The sequence below is a fragment of the Xiphophorus hellerii genome, chromosome 6, assembly GCF_003331165.1.
Source record: "Xiphophorus hellerii strain 12219 chromosome 6, Xiphophorus_hellerii-4.1, whole genome shotgun sequence".
In the NCBI taxonomy this organism is placed as follows: domain Eukaryota; kingdom Metazoa; phylum Chordata; class Actinopteri; order Cyprinodontiformes; family Poeciliidae; genus Xiphophorus; species Xiphophorus hellerii.
The window spans coordinates 25,021,547-25,046,991 of NC_045677.1; the positions used below are offsets into that span (position 1 = coordinate 25,021,547).

At 34.4% G+C, this 25,445-nt stretch overlaps 1 protein-coding gene across 12 annotated transcripts; it reads left to right on the forward strand.

Moving 5' to 3' along the window:
- The first annotated feature begins 748 nt into the window (after positions 1–748).
- Positions 749–25,231, forward strand: LOC116721992 (uncharacterized). Of its 12 annotated transcripts, none has more exons than XM_032566065.1 (12): positions 749–929; positions 2,038–2,340; positions 2,648–2,923; positions 3,184–3,273; positions 4,536–4,582; positions 5,359–7,469; positions 7,542–9,166; positions 10,442–10,747; positions 11,057–11,338; positions 11,635–11,724; positions 12,702–12,748; positions 13,524–13,728. In XM_032566065.1, exons 1-6 carry the CDS (start codon positions 869–871, stop codon positions 5,518–5,520), a joined length of 939 nt encoding a protein of 312 aa, XP_032421956.1. In that variant the 5' UTR covers positions 749–868; the 3' UTR covers positions 5,521–7,469; positions 7,542–9,166; positions 10,442–10,747; positions 11,057–11,338; positions 11,635–11,724; positions 12,702–12,748; positions 13,524–13,728. The 12 variants fall into 12 exon arrangements, with proteins under 12 accessions (XP_032421956.1, XP_032421960.1, XP_032421957.1 ...); XM_032566069.1 differs by having other exon boundaries at positions 4,539–4,582; XM_032566066.1 differs by lacking the exons at positions 11,057–11,338; positions 11,635–11,724; positions 12,702–12,748; positions 13,524–13,728 and adding an exon at positions 22,057–22,332.
- Positions 25,232–25,445: the final 214 nt, after the last annotated feature.

Consider the following 25,445-nt stretch of genomic DNA (forward strand, 5'->3'; position numbering starts at 1 on the left):
CTGCCTGTAGTTTAAGCAAAGGCAGAGGAGGAAGCGTCTGAAGCCATCCGGTCCATGATGGTCACGCTTCCAAATACTGGATTAACATTAACAGCTGTCTCATTTGGATCAGTACTTCTCTCTCTGCAGTGGATGATGGTTGTTCCCAGTGCAGGAAACTTCCAGTAAACTTCTCAGCATTGAACTGGCGCATTATGTCAAGGGCAGTTGAGTAAAATTTTAAACCTTAACAAAGTCGACGCATCCAGCAAGATGTTATTGTGAAATCATTTATGGCAGAGAGAGTAATTTTCCCACCAGGGTAGCAGTGTCAGAGTGAGTGGCATAAAAAAGCTCAAAAGTTTTAATGAAAAGTTTAGTTTCTGTGCAACATAGGGTGCTTCATAAAATTAACATTATAATGGAAAACCTTGAGCATAATCATCATCAGACTGTCATCCAACAAACTGTTTTTATTCAAAGGCTTCTTCAGATTTACTGTATTAAAGATTAAATTTAAAATCCTACCTGACAGCCATTAAAACGACTCTTTGAAGAAGCTTGTTATCTTAGTGACTAATAATTAAACTGAATTGAATAAACTACTCCAAAGAGTTAAAATTGTATTGTATGGGTAGAAATACACAAAACGTAGAAAATAAGTACTTGGTGGTGAAGTCAAGGCTTTAGATACGGATTAGTGGCATTTCATAAATTCAGATGGCTAGAAAATTGTTTCTTGAGAGCTTTTCTGGGTTGACTGTGTGCTTTCAGTTGTTCTCTCTTTTAGAACGCCCATTTCTACACTGTGGTTGTCACGTTGTCTTTCACACATGCAGCTTTATGAACATTTCAGGAAGTGCATAAGACTTCCTGAAATGTTCGAAAAATGGCTTTGATTGTCACATTTCTATTTAACTTGCTGGTAGCCTACACACTTCAAATGCAAGGTAAACTGATGTTTTTGTTTGTTTTTAACATTTCTAAAGCAGTTTAGATTTCTTTATTTCAGTTCTAAAATAATCCTGTCATAAGACATCACTATAAAAGTTTCTGCCTCGAACTAAAGTAGAAATGGTGGGAACGTTCGTTCCAGGAAGTAAGAAATTTAGTTCCAGTAAGAAAATAAATAACTATTGAAATGTCAAACTTTTGTCTACTTGGTTTCTCAATCACACGTCTCCATTTTTGCTAATTCACAGGTTAGAGAGATGAAGCTCAAACAACAAAATATTTGTTTTATGTCTGTAGAAATTTGAGTCTTGTAATGGAGATCAAGTGAGAAATTGTGGCTTTAACCCATTCCTTCATTCCCCATATCAAAATTATCTTCACTATGATTTATTTGATTGGTCATTACTCTAATTCCACATACTTATTCTGTTCAATTCAATTCAAGTTTATTTCATCAAGAATAGCACATTTAACAATGCTACGTGTTGAAAACAAAGCAACCTTTGTTTTGTATGTAGGTTTTCTAGTCACAAGCTAATTTGTAAATCCAGTCCTTGGTAGAGCCTTTTTTTAAAAGACAGCAAAATTAAAATTAAAGACTTCTGCCACTTTACACATTGCCTACATTTCAAGTATAAATGTCCGCAAAACACTGAAATCTCACTAATGTAAAAAAAGATCACAATTTCACAATCACTGTTTCCATTAAATAACAAAAGCAATTAAAATCACAATAACGAATTTGTTCATGTGCTCAGTCATTAAAGCAACATGGCTTGCCATCATCCTCTCACCACTTTCAGTCATCAACTTTCTTTTCCACCAGAAGTAACATCCGGTTGTTGATCATGTGACTTGTGTGATGTGAAAAAAGTGATTTAGTTGCAGTTTTGCGAAGTACACACATTTTGATTGATTGTTTTATTTCATCAAGTATTTTCTGTCTGTCCCTTGGAGACAGGCTGTTACACCTACAAAGGGGATATTTTTTTTACATGAACAATATAAACATTTCATGAATACACTTCAATTTGATCAGTCGATGTAGTTGAAAGCTTTGTACTGATTTTAATTGTGTTTGCAATTTTGTTGTCTGTTTTTCAGGTTCCTCTGCAGTGACTGATGTATTTGTGAAAACTGGAGATGATTTAATTCTTAATCTCACAGCTGAAATTCCATCAAATTCTCAGTTTTGGTTATGGCAATTTAAAGATGATGCACTGGTACAATTTCCACGTGGTTCCCAACCAAATGTTGTTAACAATCGCTTTGGAAAAGTTGAAGTTATAGAAAAAAGTTACAGTGTGGAATTAAAGGATCTACAGAAGTCACACAGTGGTATTTATATTGCAAAGCTAGTATCACCTAAAGAGCAAATACTGACTCAATACAACATTACAGTTCAAGGTAAGTGTTTCTGATATTTATATTCCTGACCTGTGCATATTAGGTAGCAGAATAAATAGCTGCATACTTCCAAATCGATAAAGAAGTTAAAATTCCAACACATGTAACATAATAAATAATCTCTTTCTATTTGGGTTTATGGCCTTTATTAACAAAATCCATATTCATAAACAGTATAATTTGAAACAAAATTCTCTAAGAACAATGTTGCTCTGATTTGCATTCTTTTTGGATTCTGACCTTTCATTAATTTAAAAAAAATTTCTTCTAATGCTCTAAAATGTCTGAAATTACCTTCCTCCCTCAGATCCAGTGTCTCCAGTTGATCTCAACTTTACCTGCTCATCCAGCTCCTCCTCCTATAACCTGACAGCGACCTGCAGGACAGACAACATCAGCATCACTCTGAGATGTGATTATTTATTCTGCAACCAGGAAGAAGAAGAGAGAAATTTGGTCACCAAATCTGGCTCTTCTCTTCATATCTACAAGTTGAAAGAGTCGGTTGTCTGTAACCATAGCAACCAGGTCAGCAAGGTTGAATCCAAAGAAAACATTGAGAATCGCTGCCCTCCACCTAGAAGTAAGACTTTATGACAAAACAGTTTTAGCCCAGTTGTAAAACTGATGAAAGTTATTTTAGTTGTTCAATTATTTTTGTTGTTTTTTGTTTATTGATTAAATTAGAGAATGTATATATTTTAAGCGGCCTATTTATAAAAAAGACCTTCTATTTAAAATTAAGTTTTCTCATGGCAATAGTTTTGAAATATATCTTGTAATATACAGCTTTTGCTTACATTCACCAGTACAACTAAACTATTTCTCTTTCTCTTTTGTCAGAACCCAGAAAATATTACTGGTATTTTATATTGATCCTGTTGGTTCTTCTTGTCTGTTTAATTTATATTGGATATCGTAAATGCAAGAAAGGTAAGTTCAGGTTCACATTAGGAGTTGTGGTTAGTCCATATCTGTGTAGCCTATGATGCATTGTCTTGCAATAAGTATTCATGTCCCTCTTATATTTTCACATTATGTCAAATTATTTGTTGGGATTTATATCATAGTCCAACACAAAGTAACGCACAATAAAGATTTGGAAGGATAAGGAAATGTTATTTCTGTTTACATCACAACTCTGGGTTGGTCACAAATATGGACTTTAAGAAGGAGTAGCAATTATAAAATAATCATTTAAAACAAATTTAATCATTTGGGCCAACAATAGCTCAGGGTGGAGGAGTTCTTCCTGCTTGATAGTTCAAACATCTGTCCTTTTGTCTCAGTCCTCAAAATACGTCTTCTACTTTGCCTGTTTCTGTCAGTATGTCACATAGTAGCTACATTGTAGCTAAACACCATCAAAGTGTGAATAGTTAATGTAATGTGAGCTTTGGACTCCTCTGACTTGATAAAGCACTATTCAAGTGTAGGCCTTTTATCATTAGTTTCGTTTGGCTCAGAAGGAGCTTCACCTTCCAGCAGGAAAACAACCCTAAACATACACATAGAGATGCATCAAATGGTTTATTTCAAACTTAATTCATGCTTTAGAGTGGCCTAGTCAAAGTTTAAACCTTAATCCAACTTGAAAATTGATGTTCCAACATATGTTTTACCTAAAAACAAATACATTATATACTTTTAAGATTTTTATCTTTCAGAAAAATATAAAAAACTGCATGTCATTTTCCTTTTATTGCAATATTGTTACATATTACTCTTTGATTTTAAATCTGATAAAATGTCATTAAGATCCATTGAGTATTTTGGTTATGTGGCAAAATGTATACCATAGCAAGGGGCCGTGTATATAGATAGATATGTGGATTTACTTCAATGTCAAAAATGTACTTTAGTGATTTTAATTTGCAACAGCAGGTTTATGGAATAACCGTTTGATTTATCATTTTTAATTTAAAATATGTCAGAATACCCTTTAGGATGTAATTATTAATTTCTAAGTTAAGTTTTTTAAAACTTAACTTAAATCTAAACTTACAAACTTATAATGTTACAATATCTATTTTGAGTATGAGGATATAAAAACAAGATTTTGACATAATGTAGACATAACTCAAATTATCTAATGAACCAAAATAGTAGTCAGTACAGGTAAATAGAGCAAGATAAAATAACAATATTCAAACCAAAGCTTTTAAAGTATAAATTATTTCTTTATGTCTGACCAGCAGGTGACACAGGCAACTTTGACAACACAATATATGCTCTTCCTGTGGTAAGTGCTTCCCTCTGTGCTTATAATTATATAGTTTAATAATTTAATAGCCAATATTTGACTAAAGGAATTTGAAAATGTTACAAAGATTTTTTCATAATTTAAAGCATTGAGTCGACGGTTTAGGCAGTTCTTTGAATTACAAGCTGAAAATAGTTACATGTTTTACACTCATATTCATTTCTGTAGCCTCTCTGTCTGGTAAATGACCAATTTTTGTTACCGAACCTTTTCCTAAATTAAAGGTTTCTGATTTTCATGGCACAGAATCTCCTTCGGTGTCTGATTAAAATAGTTTAAAACCTTTTTTTGTTTGTCCCCAAGTTCTCCAACAAGCTGCATTAATTTATCCTAAAGATCAGCTGGTGTAATTAGGATGAAAAACATCTAAACATGGACCTAGCCCTAACCCAAACTCTGACCCCTGAGGACTGAAATTGCCCACTCTTATACTTTAATTGGACAAAAACCTGCAATTAGTGTTTTAAAAGTTGTGGGTCAAATGTGTGTACCAACGTAAAAAACAACAAATGAATGAGATAATTCAACACAAACATTGATCCCTGTTTTTTTTCATGAAGCTTTGCTTCTTTTTCATGCCAACTATTTGCTATTGTAGCACAAGCAGTTTGAATTCAGCTGCTCTGGCACACTAGCAGTTAATGTTGTATGTAAAAGGTTAAGTGATATGATGTTTTGTTTAAATTCACACTGAAGAAAACATTTTCCAGAACTGTTTTCCAATATTTTATTCACTGATTATGTTTGTTTTCCAGGTAAATGATCAAACTGAAACACTGAATAAAACAGATGAAGATGAAGCTTGTTCCCCAAACACCACCTACAGCGCAGTGGGACTTTCTACAAATAAGGCAGCCACCAAGACTAGAGACGATGACCAACCACAGAGTGTGTATTCACAAATAAAGGCCATGTGAAGTACAAAACTGATGTAGTGAGATTAGGACATTTCTGTTATGTAAAAAGTCAGGCTGCTGCTTTTCCTATAATCTGGAGGTTACTCAGTCAAACAAATGAAAAATAGCCTATAGTATGTTTTATACAGTATTTATGTAAATTGCTTTAAGTATTCTAGACATTTAAGTAGCTTTGTTTTATATAGAGTAACTGAGGGTTTTACAAAGCTAAGGTAATTTTTAACATGTTAAAAACATGTTAGAAAACTACTACTCTGTCATGCAGAAAACTACTCTCTCCATCACAAACTTGTACAAGATAGTATTTTGCTCCAAAAATGAAGGATCTCACCTTCCCCCAAAATACTGTCAGCTCTGTCCCTTATTTTAGCTTCACTATTGCTTTTTCAGTGCAGTCTGTTGTACTCAGCATCCAGACTGTCCATGATGCACCAGACAACTCCAGAGTAATCCGAGTCTCTAAATCAAATAACAGTCTGAGGTGTAAAGAGTGAAAAGAAATGTTGAAAGTCCGCTGACCTGTGATGCAAACCACCGGGATAAACACCTCCACTGTCTCAAACTGTGATCTGTTTGTCAGGTAGTCATAGATACAGGTGGTTGCTGAGGAATCCAAAGCAAATCAGGCTGTATCATGTTAAATGAAATGACACGATCCTCACAACGTTGCCTATTTGTACAGATGAAAGCAGGTGTGTGATGTCTTCAATTCCAACCTCATAGTGATAAGCAAACCACCTGAGGGATAAGAGTGGATGTGAGATGTAGTTGGCTGGAGGCTGAGGATGCTGAACTTCTGTTTGAATAGAAACTAAGGACATATTCAGTTCATTGCCTTTTCCAGACTTTTCCAGGCATCAGTCTGACAGCAGTTAACAGCATTCAATGAAAAGCCTAAGCAACTATTTGAAAGTAAAATTATATATAGTCATCAGTTCAGTCATCTTGAATAAATTAGAGTATGTGTTCTAATGAGGCTCATTTGTCATATTAAAAGCATTTTTTTAAGAATAACGACGTGTGTTTCATTTAGTTGACTGAGAAACTGGAATAAATTTATGTGTGAGTGTGTGTGTAATGATTAATGTGACGTGTTTTGGGGTTTTCTGGACTTCATAAAGTGCTACAGGCCAAAAACCAGGTACCGTATTATATCTGTGTATCTGTGTCAACATTTTAATCAAGTATTTAGTTAACCCTCACTTAAACATTTCTTTATCTATACCTGTATAAGTGCAATGTTTGTATTTGTGGTACTTGCTGTCTTGTGAAACTAGAGGGACTATTTCTCTACCAGCAGTCAAACTCTGTCCACACACATCATGTGGTGGTGACTGGAGTTTGTCAGGGTTACAGTGTTCAGCCTTTCGTGTTGGGAAGCTGGAGTTTTGGTTTCTGTGGGGCTGCTTTTCTTGTCTCTAGTTATCCACTAGATGGAGCCAGGAAGCTGTGTTGTCCAGAGGGCGGTCTCAGGTGTTCAGTCGTCACACCTGCAACCTATCTGTCATCAGCCAGTGTTTACGAGAAGCCTGTCACCAGTCCTTCGATGCCTGAGTGTTGCCGTTCGTGGTACTCTGTGCCCCTCAGTGTGTGCTCTCTCTGAGTTTTCTAAGTGCTCAAGCCTCCCTTGTGCTTTCCTTGTAGGTTCTCAGCGGCTGTTACCTTTGTGCCTTATGAGTTTTATCGTTTCACCTCCAAGATTCTTCTTAAAGAAACCCCTGGTTCAAAGATCCCTACAACTGGTGACTAATCTCTTCTGGTTGTTCAAGTCTGTGCTACAACCTGTCCACCCTCCAATGAGGTACAACTAACAAACCATCATCGCCTCCCATTCTCTCTGGATCTCCTGGCTTCAGTTCCAACTCCACCTGGACCCGGCACTCACCCTAGAAACCAGGTTCCAGCACCAGCAGAATACCTCCTCCTGGTGGATCAGCTCCATTTCACTAGTAAGGTCTTCTAATTTATTTCTCTTTCACCTTCAGTACTACTTACTCACCTCTCATCTACTCCGTCCTCAGAATCCAGATCTTCAGCCGTCCCATACCCCGGGCAAAGAAGATACATTCTAACTCTTTTTACAATAAACTTTATTTAACTGACTTTTCTCTGTATCCTGAAGTGTATTCTGCATGTGGGTCAAACGATTAGCTTCAAATTATGACACTTAAAAGTGTTTTTTTTCTGTAGTTCATTTTATGGACTTATTTACATTAACCTCACTAAATTCATTACTTATTTACTTACTTTTTTGTGTTCAATTAACTTAAAAGTTACAAATCTAATTAACTTAAAGGAACTTTTTACTTTGACTTTACTTGAAACAGTAGATTTCAATGCCAGTTTTGTATCCTACGTCTGACTAACTCAATTTTTTACAATCTAACTCAATTTACTAAGTTTTTATAACTTAATTCATTAAGCGTGTTTAACATGACAAATTTAAATCACTCCTACTGAAATTGTTTATTGTTTATCTTGCTTCTGACTGGTAAGTTCTCACTTCTGGCACCAAGTGGGAGGGTCTTACACAGACCAGCCAGAGAGACGTTGAATGGATTCCAAAATATACTCTTAATTTATTACAAAAAGTCCAAAAATAGTTCAAAAATGATTAATTGGGCCCAAAACTGAGGTCAACATAACATGGGAACTTAAATAGTGGCTGATCACACCACTGCTAACACACAAGAACTTAAAACTGGTCAACACATTACTAAATCTTTAAATTAAATAAATATTAGAACTGAACTAACTTCCAAAAAGAAGAAACATTAAAGAAATGGTCAAATTAAACTAGAGACCAAGTTTCCCTTCCCCTGGCAAACAAATGGAACGACCTACTGAGGAGGTTTGACAGCCATATAATGACATCAATTAGCTGGAGCTCATCTGTATGATTCCAGCAGCAGCTCCAAAGGAAACTGGTAACTCAAAAGAAGAAATTAATTTGTTGCATTTAACAAAAAATATAAAGAACTGACAGATAAAGTTAACTAAATGTGTGCACTGCAAATAGTTAACTAAAGAGTCAGGCAAATGAAAATAATTTTAAAGATAAAAACCTAAACTATTCACTAGTCAATATGTAAACTAATGTTAAGGATGAACAGAAAACAATTACCATTCAGGTCTCTGTGTGACAGTAGGGACAGCTGTCACGGTAGAACTGCATAAATTCGGATATTTAGAAAACTGCTTCCTGAGAGATATTCTGCACTCGCATACCTATCCAACATCTGAGCTTGTGTGTACTGATATGAACTGCCCATAGAAGGACAATGTCTACATTGTGGTTAGCACACATGTTCAGCTCTATGAACACTTCCTGTGGAAGCTGTCATGATCTGTAGCACTGTGAACTCAGTTTTATCTACAGTATATTCTTGTTCTCACATTTTGAGACCAAAATGTTCCTATGTAGAACTGTTTTGCTAAGGCTTCATTCACGCTTCCCTCTGTCCAAATAAATCTGATTTCCATCCAGTATTTATAACTCATTAATATCAACCATCCCCCAACCACCTCTGTCAGACTTGTGCTTAAATAGGAAGTGCCTAAGAAACGAACTTCCCCATATTTAAAATGGCGTTGATCGTCTCATTTCTGTTTCATCTGCTTCTATTCTACACACTTCAAATACAAGGTAAATACAGCTCTCTGTTTTTAACATTTCAACATTTTGATAATTTTATATAGTAGTTATACTACATGTTTTTGTTTCATATACCAAGTGAAAGTAAGTAGAATGTTCAGTTCAGGAAGTAAGGATGCTAGTTCCAGTAAGACAAGAAACATTTAAAGCTTTAAAATGTCAATTTTTGTAGACTTTTCTTCGCAATGAAACTCCTCCATGTTCACTAATTCACAAGCTTAACGTAAATTAAGCTTGTGAAGCGCTATATTAGCTAGAGCAGAGCACCGAAACTTAAATGACAAGATGTTTGGTTTAGATCTGTAAAAATGACTTGAGTCTTGTAATGGAGTTTAAGTGACATGATGTGTCTTTAAACCAAAATTTTTATTTTATTCGGGTTCCTTTTATCTTTTTTAATATCAATTTCTCCATTTGCATTTAAGTGTTCGTTTGGTCAGACGAGGTTGAAGGAAATATGAACTTTCTCTGATTTCAACTGATTATTAAAACAAAAATAAAAAAATTAAACATTTCAATGTGCTACTAGACCTAATGTGTTCCTGTAAAACAATAAATACTACGTAGAAAATTACTTTTTGTCTGTCTAAGCAGTCTATAAAATGCACATTTTCCCTAAAAAGCCTAATTTGTTGCCTCCACTGTGAAAACAGAAAAATCCAGCCCTTGATTTGAGTTCATTTAGTCACTGAGCGCAAAACAGTCAAGACATAAGGTTTTTCAAGTGCTTAACAATGAAAATAAAGTAAATATAACTGAAAATAAACTAGACTTTACAGTGAATAAGTAAAAACTATTGTAACAAAATATGGCAAATGGATATTTCACAAAGTTACTTGTACAAAATGCACAAGTGTATATGATTGGAAAAACTGTATAGATGTACATTTATGCAAATTTGAGCAAGAACATAATTTTTACAGGAATATAGAAACTTGTGCAAAGAATAGCAGGAATGCAAACATCATACTGGGTTTGTTGTGGGCAGCAAAGATTTGATAGTCTAACAGTTGCTGGGCAGAACCACCTGCAATCTTGTCCTTTGTGGGTGCAACATCTCATCTCCAAGGGACAGACAAATAATATGTGATTTTAAAAAAAAATAGACAATTTTACTGAGATTATACTTGTATCCAGTGCATTAATACACTCTTTGGATGAAAAATATAGATAATTTAGAAATTTACCTTCGTCTGTTCGTCATACTTGACAACTTTGTACTCATCTCAATTTAGTTTGAAATGTATTTTGTTTTTCATTTTTCAGGTTCCTCTGCAGTGACTGATGTATTTGTGAAAACTGGAGATGATTTACTTCTTAATCTCACAGAAGCTGAAATTCCACCAAATTCTCGCATTTGGTTATGGCAATTTAAAGATGATATACTGGTAGAGTTTTTGCTTGGTTCCCAACCAAATGTTGTTAACAATCGCTTTGGAAAAGTTGAAGTTTTAGAAAAAAGTTACAGTGTGAAATTAAAGGATCTACATAAGTCACACAGTGGTATTTATACTGCAAAGGTAGTATCACCTAAAGAGCAAATACTGGCTCAATACAACGTTACAGTTCAAGGTAAGTGTTTCTGACATTTATATTTCTGACCATGTATATTATGTAGCAGAATAATTAGCTGCATACTTCCAAATGGATGAAGAAGTTAAAACTTCAACACATGTAGCCTACAGGGTAACCCTGTCAGAATCTCTGTTTGGGTTTAAAACTTTATTAAAGGAATCCATATTCAAAAACACTACAAACTAAAACAAGATGCTCTAAGAATAATGTTGCTCTTTGAATTACATTTCTTGTTGGGTTTCTGCCTCTCTTTACTCTTTCTGTTTCTGAGGTTCTAAACCTTCTCAAATCAATTTAATCCCCCAGATCCAGTGTCTCCAGTTGATCTCAGATTTACCTGCGCTTCCAGCTCCTCCTCCTTTGATAACCTGACAGCGACCTGCAGGACAGACGACTCTTCCATCAGCATCACTCTAAGATGTGAGAATCAAACGTGCAACCAGGAGGGAGGAGAGAGAAGATCGGTCACCAAATCTGGCTCTTCTCTTCATGTCTATCAGTTGAAAGAATCAATTGTCTGTAGCCATAGCAACCAGGTCAGCAGGAATGAGTCCATCAAAGAAATTGAGAATCACTGTACAAATAATGGTAAGACATCATGACAAGAAATTAACAATTTGGTTTTAACCCAGTTATAAAACTAATAAAAGTTGTTTGCTTGTTCACTTATTGTATTTTGATGCTTTATTGGTTAAATTAGAGAATCTATATATTTTAACCTGCCTATTTATGAACAAAAAAAATCTATTTCAAATTCAGGCCTGAAAAGTATGACATGAATTTAGTTTATTCTTGCTTTCATAGCAATGGTTTTATCTTGAAATATACAGTTTTTGTTTACATTCACTAGTACAACTGAACTATCTCCCTTTCTTTTTTGTCAGAACCCAGAAAACATCTCTGGTATATTACATTGATCCTGTTGGTTCTTATACTCCCTATAATTTATATTCTATGTCGAAGTCACAAGAAAAGTAAGTTCAGGTTTCCATTAAGTTGTGGTTAACCAATATCTGTGTAGTCTATGATGCATTACCTTGAAAAAAAGTATTTATGTCCCTATTATATTATATATCATAGACCAACACAAAGTAGTGGACAACTAAGATTTGGAAAGATAAGGAAATGTTATTTCTGTTTACATCACAACTCTGGGTTGGTCATAAATATAGTTTTTTTTAGAATGAGTGGCAATTATAAAATTTTTTTTTTTTTTTAATCTAATTTTTTGGGCTGACAGTGGTTCAGGAGGTAAAAGTTCATCCTCTGATCAATGGGTTGCTAGTTCCATTTGGCTCAGGAGGAGCTTCACCTTCCAGCAGAAAAACAACCCTAAACATAAACATACAGATACGTCAAATGGTTAATTTTAAACTTTCTTTAAACTTTCCTTGATATTAAGCTTTAAAAACAAATACATGAGATTTTGAGATTTTTATCTTATAGGAAAATTTTTTAAAAACTGCATGTTGTTTTCCTTTTATTGCACAGTTAAGTACTACTTTGTGATTTTTAATCTGATAAGATGCATTGAGGATTATGGTTATGTGGCAAAATGTATACCATAGCAAGGGGCTGTGTATGTATATATGTGGATTTATTTCAGTGTCAACAATATTTATTGGTAATTTTCATTTACAACAGTAGGGTTAAAGAGTAACTATTTAGTTGATAATTTTTTATTTAAAATGGCTTAGAATACTTGGAATTATTGATTTTTAAGTTAAGTTTTCTAAAAACTTAACTTAAAACTAAACTTACAAACTTATAATGTTACAATATCTATTCTGAGGATGAGTATATAAAAACAAAATTTTGATATAATGTAGACATAATTTAAGTTATCTAATGAACCAAAATAGTAGTCACTACAGGTAAATAGAGCAAGATAAAATAACAATATTCAAACCAAAGCTTTTAAAGTATAAATTATTTCTTTATGTCTGACCAGCAGGTGACAAAGGCAACTTTGACAACACGATATATGCTCTTCCTGTGGTAAGTGCTTCCCTCTGTGCTTAAAATTATATAGTTTAATAATTTAACAGACAATATTTGATTAAAGGAATCTGAAAATGTCAGAAAACATTTTTTAATTTAAACCATTGAGTCGACTGTTTAGGCAGTTCTTTTAAGACCAAGTTCAAAATAGTTAAATATTTTAAAATCATATTTGTTTCTGTAGCCTCTCTGTCTGGTTAATGACTCATTTTTGTTACCGAATCTTTTCCTAAATTAAAGGTTTCTGATTTTCATGGCACAGAATCTCCTTCAGTGTCTGATTAAAATAGTTTAAAACCTTTTTGTGTTTGTCCCCAAGTTCTCCAACAAGCTGCATTAATTTATCCTAAAGATCAGCTGGTGTAATTAGGATGAAAAACATCTAAACATGGACATAACCCTAACCCAAACTCTGACCCCTGAGGACTGGAATTGCCCACTCTTATACTTTAATTGGACAAAAACCTGCAATTAGTGTTTTAAACGTTGTGGGTCAAATGTGTGTTCCAACGTAAAAAACAGCAAATGAATGAGATAATTCAACACAAAATGTGATCCCTATGTTTTTTTCATGAAGCTTTGCTTCTTTTTCATGCCAACTATTTGCTATTGTAGCACAAGCAGTTTGTATTCAGCTGCTCTGGCACACTAGCAGTTAATGTTGTATGTAAAAGGTTAAGTGATACGATGTTTTGTTTAAATTCACACTGAAGAAAACATTTTCCAGAACTGTTTTCCAATATTTTATTCACTGATTATGTTTGTTTTCCAGGTAAATGATCAAACTGAAACACTGAATAAAACAGATGAAGATGAAGCTTGTTCCCCAACCACCACCTACTGCGTAGTAGGAATTTCTACAACTAAGGCAGCCACCAAGACTAGAGACAATGACCAACCACAGAGTGTGTATTCACAGATAAAGGCTGTGTGAAGTACAAAACTGATGTAGTGAGATTATGACATTTCTGTTATGTGAAAAGGCAGACTGCTGCATTTCCTATAATCTGGAGGTGACCGAGTCAAGCAAATGGAAAATAACCTATAGTATGTTTTATATATTTATGTAAATTGCTTTAAGTATTCTAGACATTTAAGTAGCTTTGTTTTATATAGAGTAACTGAGGGTTTTACAAAGCTAAGGCTTAAAAACTTGTTAAATGTTTAAGCCGTTTCACTGGGCAGCGTTTTGAGCAGAGTAGCCAGATAATTTGCCAACTAATATTAGTTTTCAGTGTTAGTCTATGAGGAGACAACAAGTGACAGCATGCTGTACATTATGTATATAAATTGCATGTTTAAAAAAGTAAAAGAGAAAACTTTTTTTTTTTACTTTTTTGATATCAGAAGTAGGGAAACAGACAGGATGACAACAGTACTGAAGGTGATTGTTGTTTGCCTTGTATATTATTAGTCTTGTGCTCAGTTCTACTATGTCAGATAACTTAGAGTCTGAATTATTCATCTGCAGTTTTACTGCATAGAATAGAATCTTACTGCATTTAATAGAATATTTATTAAATGATCATTGTGACATGAACTGTTAATAATACAGCTCTATTTCGAAAACTGATTTTTGAAAGTCAGAAAATGGTGATTTTGTATATTCCTGTATATTTTGTATTAACCATTACATCTGATATATTCTCAACCACCTGCATGACGGCCATTTCTATTGAACCTGTGTGACCTGAGGTCATACTAACAGGCACTCAGTAAACAACATGTATTGTTTACTGAAGCGTGATGCATTTAGTGTATAAATTGTTATATATTACAGTGTATCTCCTTTCTCTGGTTAGGTTTCCAGTATTAAACTGTGTTATATATTTAGAACTGCACTTTGAACTTCTTATGTGCCACATATTCTTGAACTATGAATATACGTATAGTTATACTTTTGTATTCGTATGCTCTCACTAACCTTAACTTGCTATTGTGACACCTGTATAATCCCTCTGTGAGACAGTAAATTTATTTTTCCTATTCTGTTTCCATTTTCAGTTTGTATATATAAAAGTCAGAGAGACCCATTGAAAGAAGATTAGCAGCAGGGTAAAATTTTAAACCTCAACATGATCCACTCCTCCAGGAAACAATAATTTAACAGTGGAGAGCCAAGACCCTCTGGATGAAGTAATAAACTGAATTCTCTGCTTTTTCCATAGGAAACGAATGAACAACAAATCTGCAGCTCTATTAGCAGCAGCCTTTTCCTTTCAATATTCACAAATTTATTTACACTTAGAATCACCAAGTGAAGAATCGGATCCAATTCTCCTAACCCTTTAAAGCCTGGCCCATCAAAAAATAGTCAGAAAATTCAGATTTTTTAGAACTAGGATCTTCATGAAGCCTTGAAGCAAAATCTAAAAAAAACTTTTTGCCATGTCATTTATTTTATGATATATTTTTTTGTATCAGATTTGATACAGCAGACTTTTCTTAGAACTTTTGGCTCACAACAATGTGAGTTTTAGATGCAAAAACAAATGTTGCCTATAACATTGGGAAAATCTGGAACACGTTTTTTTTTCCACCAACAACTTTTTATAGGCATTTATTTCACATCGTGGTAGGAACTAAAAGAGTTTCTGTCCTTGTTCAGGCGAAGCTGTACCTTACACTTTTTACAGTAGATGTGTGCAAAATGATTTCAAGAACAGTACTTGAATCTCTGTTGGGCTTCTCATGTTGGAAAATGATTGTCATCCTTTCTCACATCAAGAGGTACACTGCAGCTACAGGGTGCTGTTGAAGTTGCTTCAGGAGAGGAAAGTGGTCTACCATACTTGATTTTGACCTTTCTTGCACTTGTAGGAGAAGTGCCAACTAAAGCATTTTAGGTTGTAGCTTCAGCTAATCTCTTCTGTTGAGGTTTCAAGCATTGATGATGGTGACTGTAACAGTGACCATCTTTGGGAAAGATGGTGCATGATAATATATCAAGAAGAGCAACACGTCCCATGAACTCCTGTGATTCAACAATGGCTGTTTTGGAAACCATTATATGAGTTTTGGAGTGGATGGAAGTCTGCTTCATGAGGAATGGAAATGAATTGAAGAGTGGAAAAGGGTGAAAGGACTTCAGAGTGAACCAGGACAACAACCTAATTGTGATCTAGTATGACAGGTAGTGAACCTATTTCTTCATTTGTTGGCATTGAACCAGTGGAACATGTTCTGCAATCCTCTGGAGCATTTCATCAGTGACCAAGTGCTTGAATATATGTATGGAGTCATGTAACACCTGTTCTTTGAGCCTTCCTCAACCCTGGCAATGACATCAACGTATGGAACTTGACAGTATTTTCTCCATTTGTATTATTTGTTTTTCACATTAGTCTTCACTGATTCATTTCTGACAGTGTCCAGGGTGATTGTTTGGACCTCAATTGCCATATTGGTCTGGTTTACACTTTGATCATCATAGTCTTCATCATAGTTGGTATCTGAATATCTTTCATCGTGCATGGCCGGGGGAATCCAGTCCTCATCATCTTCTCCTTACTGCTCTATATAGCATGAATTGTCTCACATTATCATGTAGATGACTATTCAAAGTATTTTCTTTCTCTCTCTTCTTCCTCTACTCTTTTCTAAACTCTAAAATATATATAAATAACTCGATACAACATAAACATTATGGTTTTAGAATAAGCACTATTGTGAAAAAATATAAATAAATAATTTTGAAATGACATTTAATGATGATTATTGAGTAAACAAAAGCTTGTGGTTGAATTGTGGCTGGTATGACATTGATTACTTTATAAAAATGACATTAATGTTCAGTGATAAAGCACCTTAAATACCTGCAATATCAAATATGATACACACATTTTAACACGATTTAAATGTAATATAACAAAAACATTTCTAAGTAATTGTGCATTATTTCAAAACATAAAACATTACTTTTAAAAAGTGAATAACAATGTATGTTTTATTTTTACTGTAAGTTGTCTAAATTGACAAAGACTTTCCTGGAAAATGCGTATGACCAATCTCATGCGAGACGACATTTTAAAAAGAGGGGAAAAAACGCTTTCTCTGCCTGCAGTGCAATGATAATCCAGTAGATGGCAGAATACAAGTCTCAAATTGTATACAATAGGTTTTTGGGTAAGTATTGATCATGGTATAAAAGATAGAGACCACAGAAACTTATGTATCATTTATGATACAAATGGTGATATAGGGTATTATTCAGTGGTTTATGCTTATCAAGTTTTGACAAATTTCATTTTAAAAATAAGTTCCACCTCAAAAAGGGATTAACTAAGTCTTTTTAAAAATCCTGTGTCTGCTCCTCTTTCCTCCTGTTTATATCCATTATTTTCTGCTTATTTTAATTAAATATTATGAAATTACAGTATTGGCTTAGTATCTTCTCAAACAGTATTGTTCTTTCAGTAAATGGCTCTTTTAAAATCTGTATACTCCAGTAGACAATTATTTCAATAATAATTCTTCATGATACAATCATTTATTTCAGCCTTAATAACCACATTTTTTCTGAAAGTCTTATCTTTACAGCTTTCAATTATCTCTAACATTCCTTGAAGTCTCAGTTCTAAAATCTGTGATATCTTTTAAGTAGAAAAGAGACCTTAAAGTGTTACTAAACCCCTAATCAACTTTTTTTTGGCCAATATAAACTGTGCTCATCAAAAAGTATTTTTCTTAAACCATCTGAAATGCTGAAAAAACATAACTACCCTTTAAATGCTTTCAATGTGGCAAAGATTGCAAACCAGGTTATTCTCCAAGTAGCAGCCAGAATAGATTTCCTGAATACAGGAAAGAACCGAAAGGCTGCACACTGTAACCCTGACAAACTCCAGTCACCACCAGATGACTTGCTTGGACAGAGTTTGACTGCTGGTAGAGAAATAGTACCCCAAGTTTCACAAGACAGCAAGTACCACAAATACAAACATTGCATATATACAGGTATAGATAAAGAAATGTTTAAGTGAGGGTTAACTAAATACTTGATTAAAATGCTGACACAGATACACAGCTATAATACGGTACCTGGTTTTTGGCCTGTAGCACTTTATCAAGTCCAGAAAACCCCAAAACACGTCACATTAATCATTACACACACACTCACACATACATTTATTCCAGTAACTCAGTCAACTAAATGAAACACACGTCGTTATTCTTAAACGGTGTTTTTAATATGACAAATGAGCCTCATTAGAACACATACTCTAATTTATTCAAGATGACTGTGAACTGATGACTATATATAGTTTTACTTTCAAATAGTTTTTCATTGAATGCTGTTAACTGCTGTCAGACTGATGCCTGGAAAAGTCTGGAAAAGGCAATGAACTGAATATGTCCTTAGTTTCTATTCAGAAAGAAGTTCAGCATCCTCAGCCTACAGCCAACCAAATCTCACATCCACTCTTATCCCTCAGGTGGTTTGCTTATCACTATGAGGTTGGAATTGAAGACATCACACACCTGCTTTCATCTGTACAAATAGGCAACGTTGTGAGGATCGTGTCATTTCATTTAACATAATACAGCCTGATTTGCTTTGTCAAAAACTCCAGAAGACACAGGTGGATTTCTCAACAACCACCTGTATCTATGACTACCTGACAAACAGATCACAGTTTGAGACAGTGAAGGTGTGCATGCCTGTCCCGGTGGGCTGACAGTATTTTGGGGGAAGGTGAGATCCTTCAGTTTTTGTAGCAAAATGCTATCTTGTACAAGTTTGTGATGGAGAGAGTAGTTTTCTGCAATCTGTCAGGTCAGTTGTCATGTTGTGTGTATCTAATGGACTCAATTGCAGAAGGTGAGAGACAAAAAAGTTCTTTTAAGGCTGGAGTCCCTGGAAACTGTGGTGGAGAGGAGGACACTGAAGAAGGTTCTGTCTATTATGGACAATAAACAGCACCCTCTCCACCACATAGTGGACAGACAGCGGAGCACCTTCTCACATAAGCTGCTCCAGCTCTGCTGTCGTAGGGACAGATACAGGAAATCCTTCCTGCCACATGCCATCTCACTGTACAATAAAAGCTAAATCATTGTTCTGTACTAATCAGTCCGATTTTGCACAACTGCACTGTGGCACACTTGCTGTACATATATTTACATATACATACTGTATCTGCATTTTTTTTTATCTTTGCAAGGACTGCTCTTAAGTTGCTTTTTATATTAACAGCATTTCATATTTTTACAATTTATAGCATTTTATATTTTATCTTTTATTTTATCTACAACTACTACTCAGTGGTAGTTGTTATTGTGTCTTGTCTCTATGCTGTAACTGCGAAGTAATTTCCCTGCTGGGATGAATAAAGTACTTCTATTCTATTCTATTTAGAAGGTTTAATGAAAAAATTATTCAAGTTACAAAACAAACAAAAAAAAGTGAAAAGTCCAGGGAAACAAAAATCCAACAAAGCCAAACTGTAGACAAAGTGATCACAGGGAACCAGGGAGTAGTGACAAAAATGACAAGACAAACCAGTGAGTAGTGACAGACAATGAGGAGCTTAAATACTGGGAGGTTGACATTTTGAACAATAGATCTGGGCTGATGAGCCAACTGATTGTAGATGTGAGTTGAAGGAAAAGGAGCCAGGTTGAGGAGGGAAAGTGGCACAGTGAAGCGAGGGAGATAACACATGGGAATCAAAAATAAATCTAACACTAATAACTAGACCTAATGAAATCAAACCCAACTACAGTAACAATAACTAACACTATAAGCAGCTGAACTAAAGGAAACAGAAACAAGACTGATCTAAAGTGGAACACAGAAATAAAACCCAACCAAAGAACCCATGGTCCTTCAGACTGTTTTGTATTCAGAGACTTCCTCAGATATATAGCATTAAAACAAGATATCCTTCCTGCTCCAGCCGTAAACGACTCTGAAGAAACTTGATAATCTGAGTTACAAAAATTTTCCTCTTACGGAATAGAATTGATAAGCTAGTCATCAAGAGTTACAATAATATTCTATACACAAAAATGAGTGGTGAGATCAAGGCTTTAAATATGAATTAGTAGCACGGCATACGTTCTAATGGCTAGGAAACTGTTAACTGAAAACTATTGAGCTTCTGTTTCAGTAAGAAACAGAAGCTCTTAGCTTCACAATTGCTACACTGTGACTTCATACATGTTCAGCACTATGAACATTTTCTGTAGAAGTTGTCATAATTTTAATATTTTATCATGTTTTGCAGTAGAAGAGTGGTGAGGTAGACACAGTGGACCCAGGCAGTAGAAAAAATTATGGTTTAATGATGAGTAATGCTCAGGTGAGCAGAAGGCGAGGAGCTCAGAACTGGTAGCAACTGGAGACAAATGCAAAAACATGTAACGCCTGAATAGACAAGGACCCAACAGGGATACAGACACAGGTGGCTTTAAAAACACAGAGGGTAATCAGTGGAACGAGACACAGTTGGGATCAATCAAGGGTAGATGGGACAACACAGAAATGCAACAGAACACATTAACCTAAATTAACACACAGGATGAAACCAAATCCTCACACTGACCTCAGTTTTATCTGCAGTATATTTCTGTTATTCCAGTTTGAGCCATCCAAAATTTTATGTAGAACTGTTTCATTATAGCTTCAATAAATCAGACTAGAGTATCTATACAAAACCCATGGGGGTTGGGTTTTTTTGTGAATGTGTGAAACAAAACCACATGGAGGTGAGAAAGAAGCTGTGAGAACTTTCTTTAGTGCAGTTTGAGAAATGGCGCTGACTGTCACATTTTTAACTTTTCTGTTGTTAGTCTGTGAACTTCAAATGCAAGGTAAGTTCAGTGTTTTCTGTTTGTTTTAACATTTCAAAGTTTTGAATTCTTTTATAAAACATCACTATAAATGATTCTGACTCATGAACCAAGGGGACGAAAGGAGTTCATACCAGTAAAATAAGAAATATTTAAAGCTTTGAAATGAAATCGATCAAACTGTTTTTAAGTATACAAAAAATGCTTTGTCTTTATATAATATATTACATTTACTTTAAAACTAAAAATTCTATTTTGTTTCATCCACTGTGAAAATAGAAAATCCAAAACTTTGCTTTGAGTGCATCTCATCACAAAAGAAAAATTGTCAAGAAATAATAGATGATTTCAAGTAATTCAGATAAATTAAATATATCTGAAGTTAAAATAGGATAGAGACTTTTTTTTAGAGTAAGTGAAAACAGTAGTAACCAAAAAATGGCAGGCAATACTACAACAAGGGCACACGGTTCAGGAACTGAACCAGCAATCCACTGATTGCTGGGCAAACTCCTACCACTGTCACCACAGTTTATGCACATTTGTGCATAAACATATTTACAGAAATACAAAACTTTGTTCAAAGAATAGCAAGAATGCAAGCGATGTACTGGTTTTGTTTTGGAATCAATAAAGGCCTGTGAAATTAAGATGCAACAACTTGTCTCCAAACAGGGACAGACAGAAAATATTAATTAAAAAAAGCAATGTCATTGACATCATACTTGTATTCGGGTGTATAAATCTCTCTTTTTTGAACAAAATAGAAACAGTGAAAGGGTTTTGTAAACGAGAAATGGCTTTGCAAAACAATGTAGATAGTCAATCTGTTCAGTCAAACGTTCATGAGAAATTTCTACTGATATCAATTTAAATTTATTTTGTTTTTCATTTTTCAGGTTCCTCTGCAGTGACTGATGTATTTGTGAAAACTGGAGATGATTTAATTCTTAATCTCACAGAAGCTGAAATTCCATCAAATTCTCGCATTTGGTTATGGCAATTTAAAGATGATATACTGGTAGAGTTTTTGCTTGGTTCCCAACCAAATGTTGTTAACAATCGCTCTGGAAAAGTTGAAGTTATAGAAAAAAGTTACAGTGTGAAATTAAAGGATCTACATAAGTCACACAGTGGTATTTATATTGCAAAGCTAGTATCACCTAAAGAGCAAATACTGACTCAATACAACGTTACAGTTCAAGGTAAGTGTTTCTGATATTTATATTTCTGACCTGTGTATATTAGGTAGCAGAATAAATAGCTGCATACTTCCAAATTGATAAAGAAGTTAAAATTCCAACACGTGTAACATAATAAATAATCTCTTTCTATTTGGGTTTATGGCCTTTGTTAACAAAATCCGTATTCATAAACAGTATAATGTGAAACAAAATTCTCTAAGAACAATGTTGCTCTGATTTGCATTCGTTTTGGATTCTGACATTTCATTAATTTTTTTAAAATTCTTCTAATGCTCTAAAATGTCTGAAATGAACTTCCTCCCTCAGATCCAGTGTCTCCAGTTGATCTCAACTTTACCTGCTCATCCAGCTCCTCCTCCTATAACCTGACAGCGACCTGCAGGACAGACAACATCAGCATCACTCTGAGATGTGATTATTTATTCTGCAACAAGGAAGAAGCAGAGAGAAATTTGGTCACCAAATCTGGTTCTTCTCTTCATATCTACAAGTTGAAAGAGTCTGTTGTCTGTAACCATAGCAACCAGGTCAGCAAGGTTGAATCCAAAGAAAACATTGAGAATCGCTGCCCTCCACCTAGAAGTAAGACTTTATGACAAAACAAGGACACTTTTACACACTGGGTTTTAGCCCAGTTGTAAAACTGATGGAAGTTATTTTAGTTGTTCAATTATTTTGGTTGAACACTTTATTGATTAAACTAGAGAATGTATATATTTTAAGCGGCCTATTTATAAAAAAAAGACCTTCTATTTGAAATTAAGTTTTCTCATTTCAATAGTTTTGTAATATACAGCTTTTGCTTACATTCACCAGTACAACTGAACTATTTTTCTTTCTCTTTTGTCAGAACCCAGAAAATCTTACTGGTATATTATATTGATCCTGTTGGTTCTTCTAACCTGTTTAATTTATATTGGATATCGTAAATGCAAGAAAGGTAAGTTCAGGTTCACATTAGGAGTTGTGGTTAGTCAATATCTGTGTAGCCTATGATGCATTGTCTTGCAATAAGTATTCTTTCCCTATTATATTTTCACATTATGTCAAATTATTTGTTGGGATTTATATCATAGTCCAACACAAAGTAACGCACAATAAAGATTTGGAAGGATAAGGAAATGTTATTTCTGTTTACATCACAACTCTTGGTTGGTCACAAATATGGGCTTTAAGAAGGAGTAGCAATTATAAAATAATTATTGATTTATTTATTTATTTTTATTATTATTTGGGCCAACAATAGCTCAGGATTGAGGAGTTCTTCCTGTAACCAGTGCGTTGCCAGTTGAAACATCTGGTCCTTTTGTCTCAGTCTCTGTATCTACGGGGAAGATACTTCATCAACCTTATCTGTTTCTGTCAGTCTGTCACATAGTAGCTTCATTGTAGCTAAACACCATCAAAATGTGAATAGTTAATGTAATGTGAAGTCCTCTGACTTGATAAAGCACTATTCAAGTGTAAGATATATCAAATGGTTTATTTTAAACTTAATTCATGCTTTATAGTGGCCTAGTCAAAGTTTAAACCTAAATCCAACTTGAAAATTTATGTTCTAACATATGTTATACCTAAAAACAAATACATAACACACGTTTGAGATTTTTATCTTTTATTTAAAAACCGCATGTCGTTCTCCTTTTATTGCACAGTTAAGTACTACTTTCTAATTTTTAATCTGATAAAATATCACTAAGATACATTGAGGACTTTGGTTATGTGGTAAAATGTATACCATGTACAGTATACCATAGAAAGGTGCACATATATATTAAAAAAATATATATACAATATTTATTCTGAAAATGAGGATGTAAAAACAAAATTTTGATATAATGTAGGCATAATTCAAGTTATCAAATGGATCAAAATGGCAATCAGCATAAATAAATAGAGCAAGATAAAATAACAACATTCAAAGCCAATCTCTGAGTATTTATTTATGTCTGACCAGCAGGTGACAAAGACAACTTTGACAACCCAATATATTTTCATTTTGTGGTAAGTGATGGCATTCCTCCCATTTATGCTTAAAAATATATACTGTAATAATTTATCAGCCAATATTTGGTTAAAAGAATCTGAAAATGCCATGAAAAGATTTTGTAGCTTATAGCATGAATCAACTGTGTGGCTAATTCTTTTAATTCCAAGCTGAAAATAGTTGCATGTTTAATCTTATATTTGTTTCTGTAGCCTCTCTGTCTGGTAAATGCCTCATTTTTGTTACTGAACCTTTTCTTTAAGTGAAGGTGTGCATTTCTGATTCTCATGGCACAGAATCTCCTTCAGTATCTGAATAAAATAGTTTAAAAGCATTTTTTTCGGTCTGTCACTAACTTCTCCAACAGGCTGCAATCATTTACCCTAAAGATCATCTGGTGTAATTAAGATGACAAACATCTAAACATGGAGAACACTGACCCCTGACCCCTACTGTTATACTTTGATTGGACCTCCCACCCCCCAAAAAAACAAACAAACAAACAAAAAAACCTCCAATTGGCGTTTTAAAAGTTATGGAATCAAATGAGTGTTCCAACATGAAAAACTGCAAATTAAGGAACATGCAGTAATATGAACTTTTCTTTTCATTAAACTTGCTCCTTTTTCATGCTAACTACTTGTGACTTTAGCACAATCAGTATCTGTTCAGCTGATCTGGCACACGAGCAGCTAAGAATGCATGTAAAAGTTTAGGGATATTTTCTAAATTCACACTGAAGAAAACATTTTCCAGAATTGTTTTCCAATATTTTATTCACTGATTATGTTTGTTTTCCAGGTAAACGATCAAACTGAAACATTGAATGAAACGGCTGCGAACTCCACCGACAGCACAGTGGGGCCTTCTACGACTACGGGAGCCACCAATACTAGAAGCAGTGACCAAAGAGACGATGTGTATGCACAGATATATATATAAAAAAAAACAACTTCTAAATGACTGAACTGGTGACTTTGAAAAGAACTGGAAGTATGATGTGGTGAGATGCCATTTATCATGTGAAAAGGCAGGCTGCTATATTTCACACACTCTGTAGATGGTATAGACATGGTCCAGTTACTGATCTCAGGGTTTTAAAAAGCTACGGTTTAAAATATGTGAAGAATTTAAGTGATTACCCTAGAAAGGGTTTGAAGCAGAGCAGCCAGATAATTTACCAGCTAATGTTAGCTTTCAGCTGTGGAATTTCTCTGTAGTTGTGTAAATGTTTACTAGTAAAGCTTTCAGTCTTGCTATGGAGGAGGAGGCCCTATAAATATAATCACCAGCACCACAGGATGACATGTTTCCTGTAAAGAGCATGCATTGCTAAATATACAGTCCTGTGCAATAGTTTTATTATAGGATGGAGCTTTGTAACTATATCTCATTCAATGGTGTCAGAAGGAATCATGCACAAAATCCAAAGTTTGTGTTTTGCACAGATCAGTAGCTGATCACACCAAGCATTAAAGTTGGTTTCATAAGTCATGTGGCAAGTGCTACTCATCTTGCTTCCTCATTGCTAAATATGTCACCATCACCATCGACAAATATGTTTTGCATTTATTCTGTAACCAGAAAAAACTACATATATAATGTATTTAGTACACACAATAACTTCATTATGTACACCATATTCCAAATTATTATGCAAGTGATAATTTCTCAGATTTTCTTAAATGGTCAATGCGAATGATGGTCA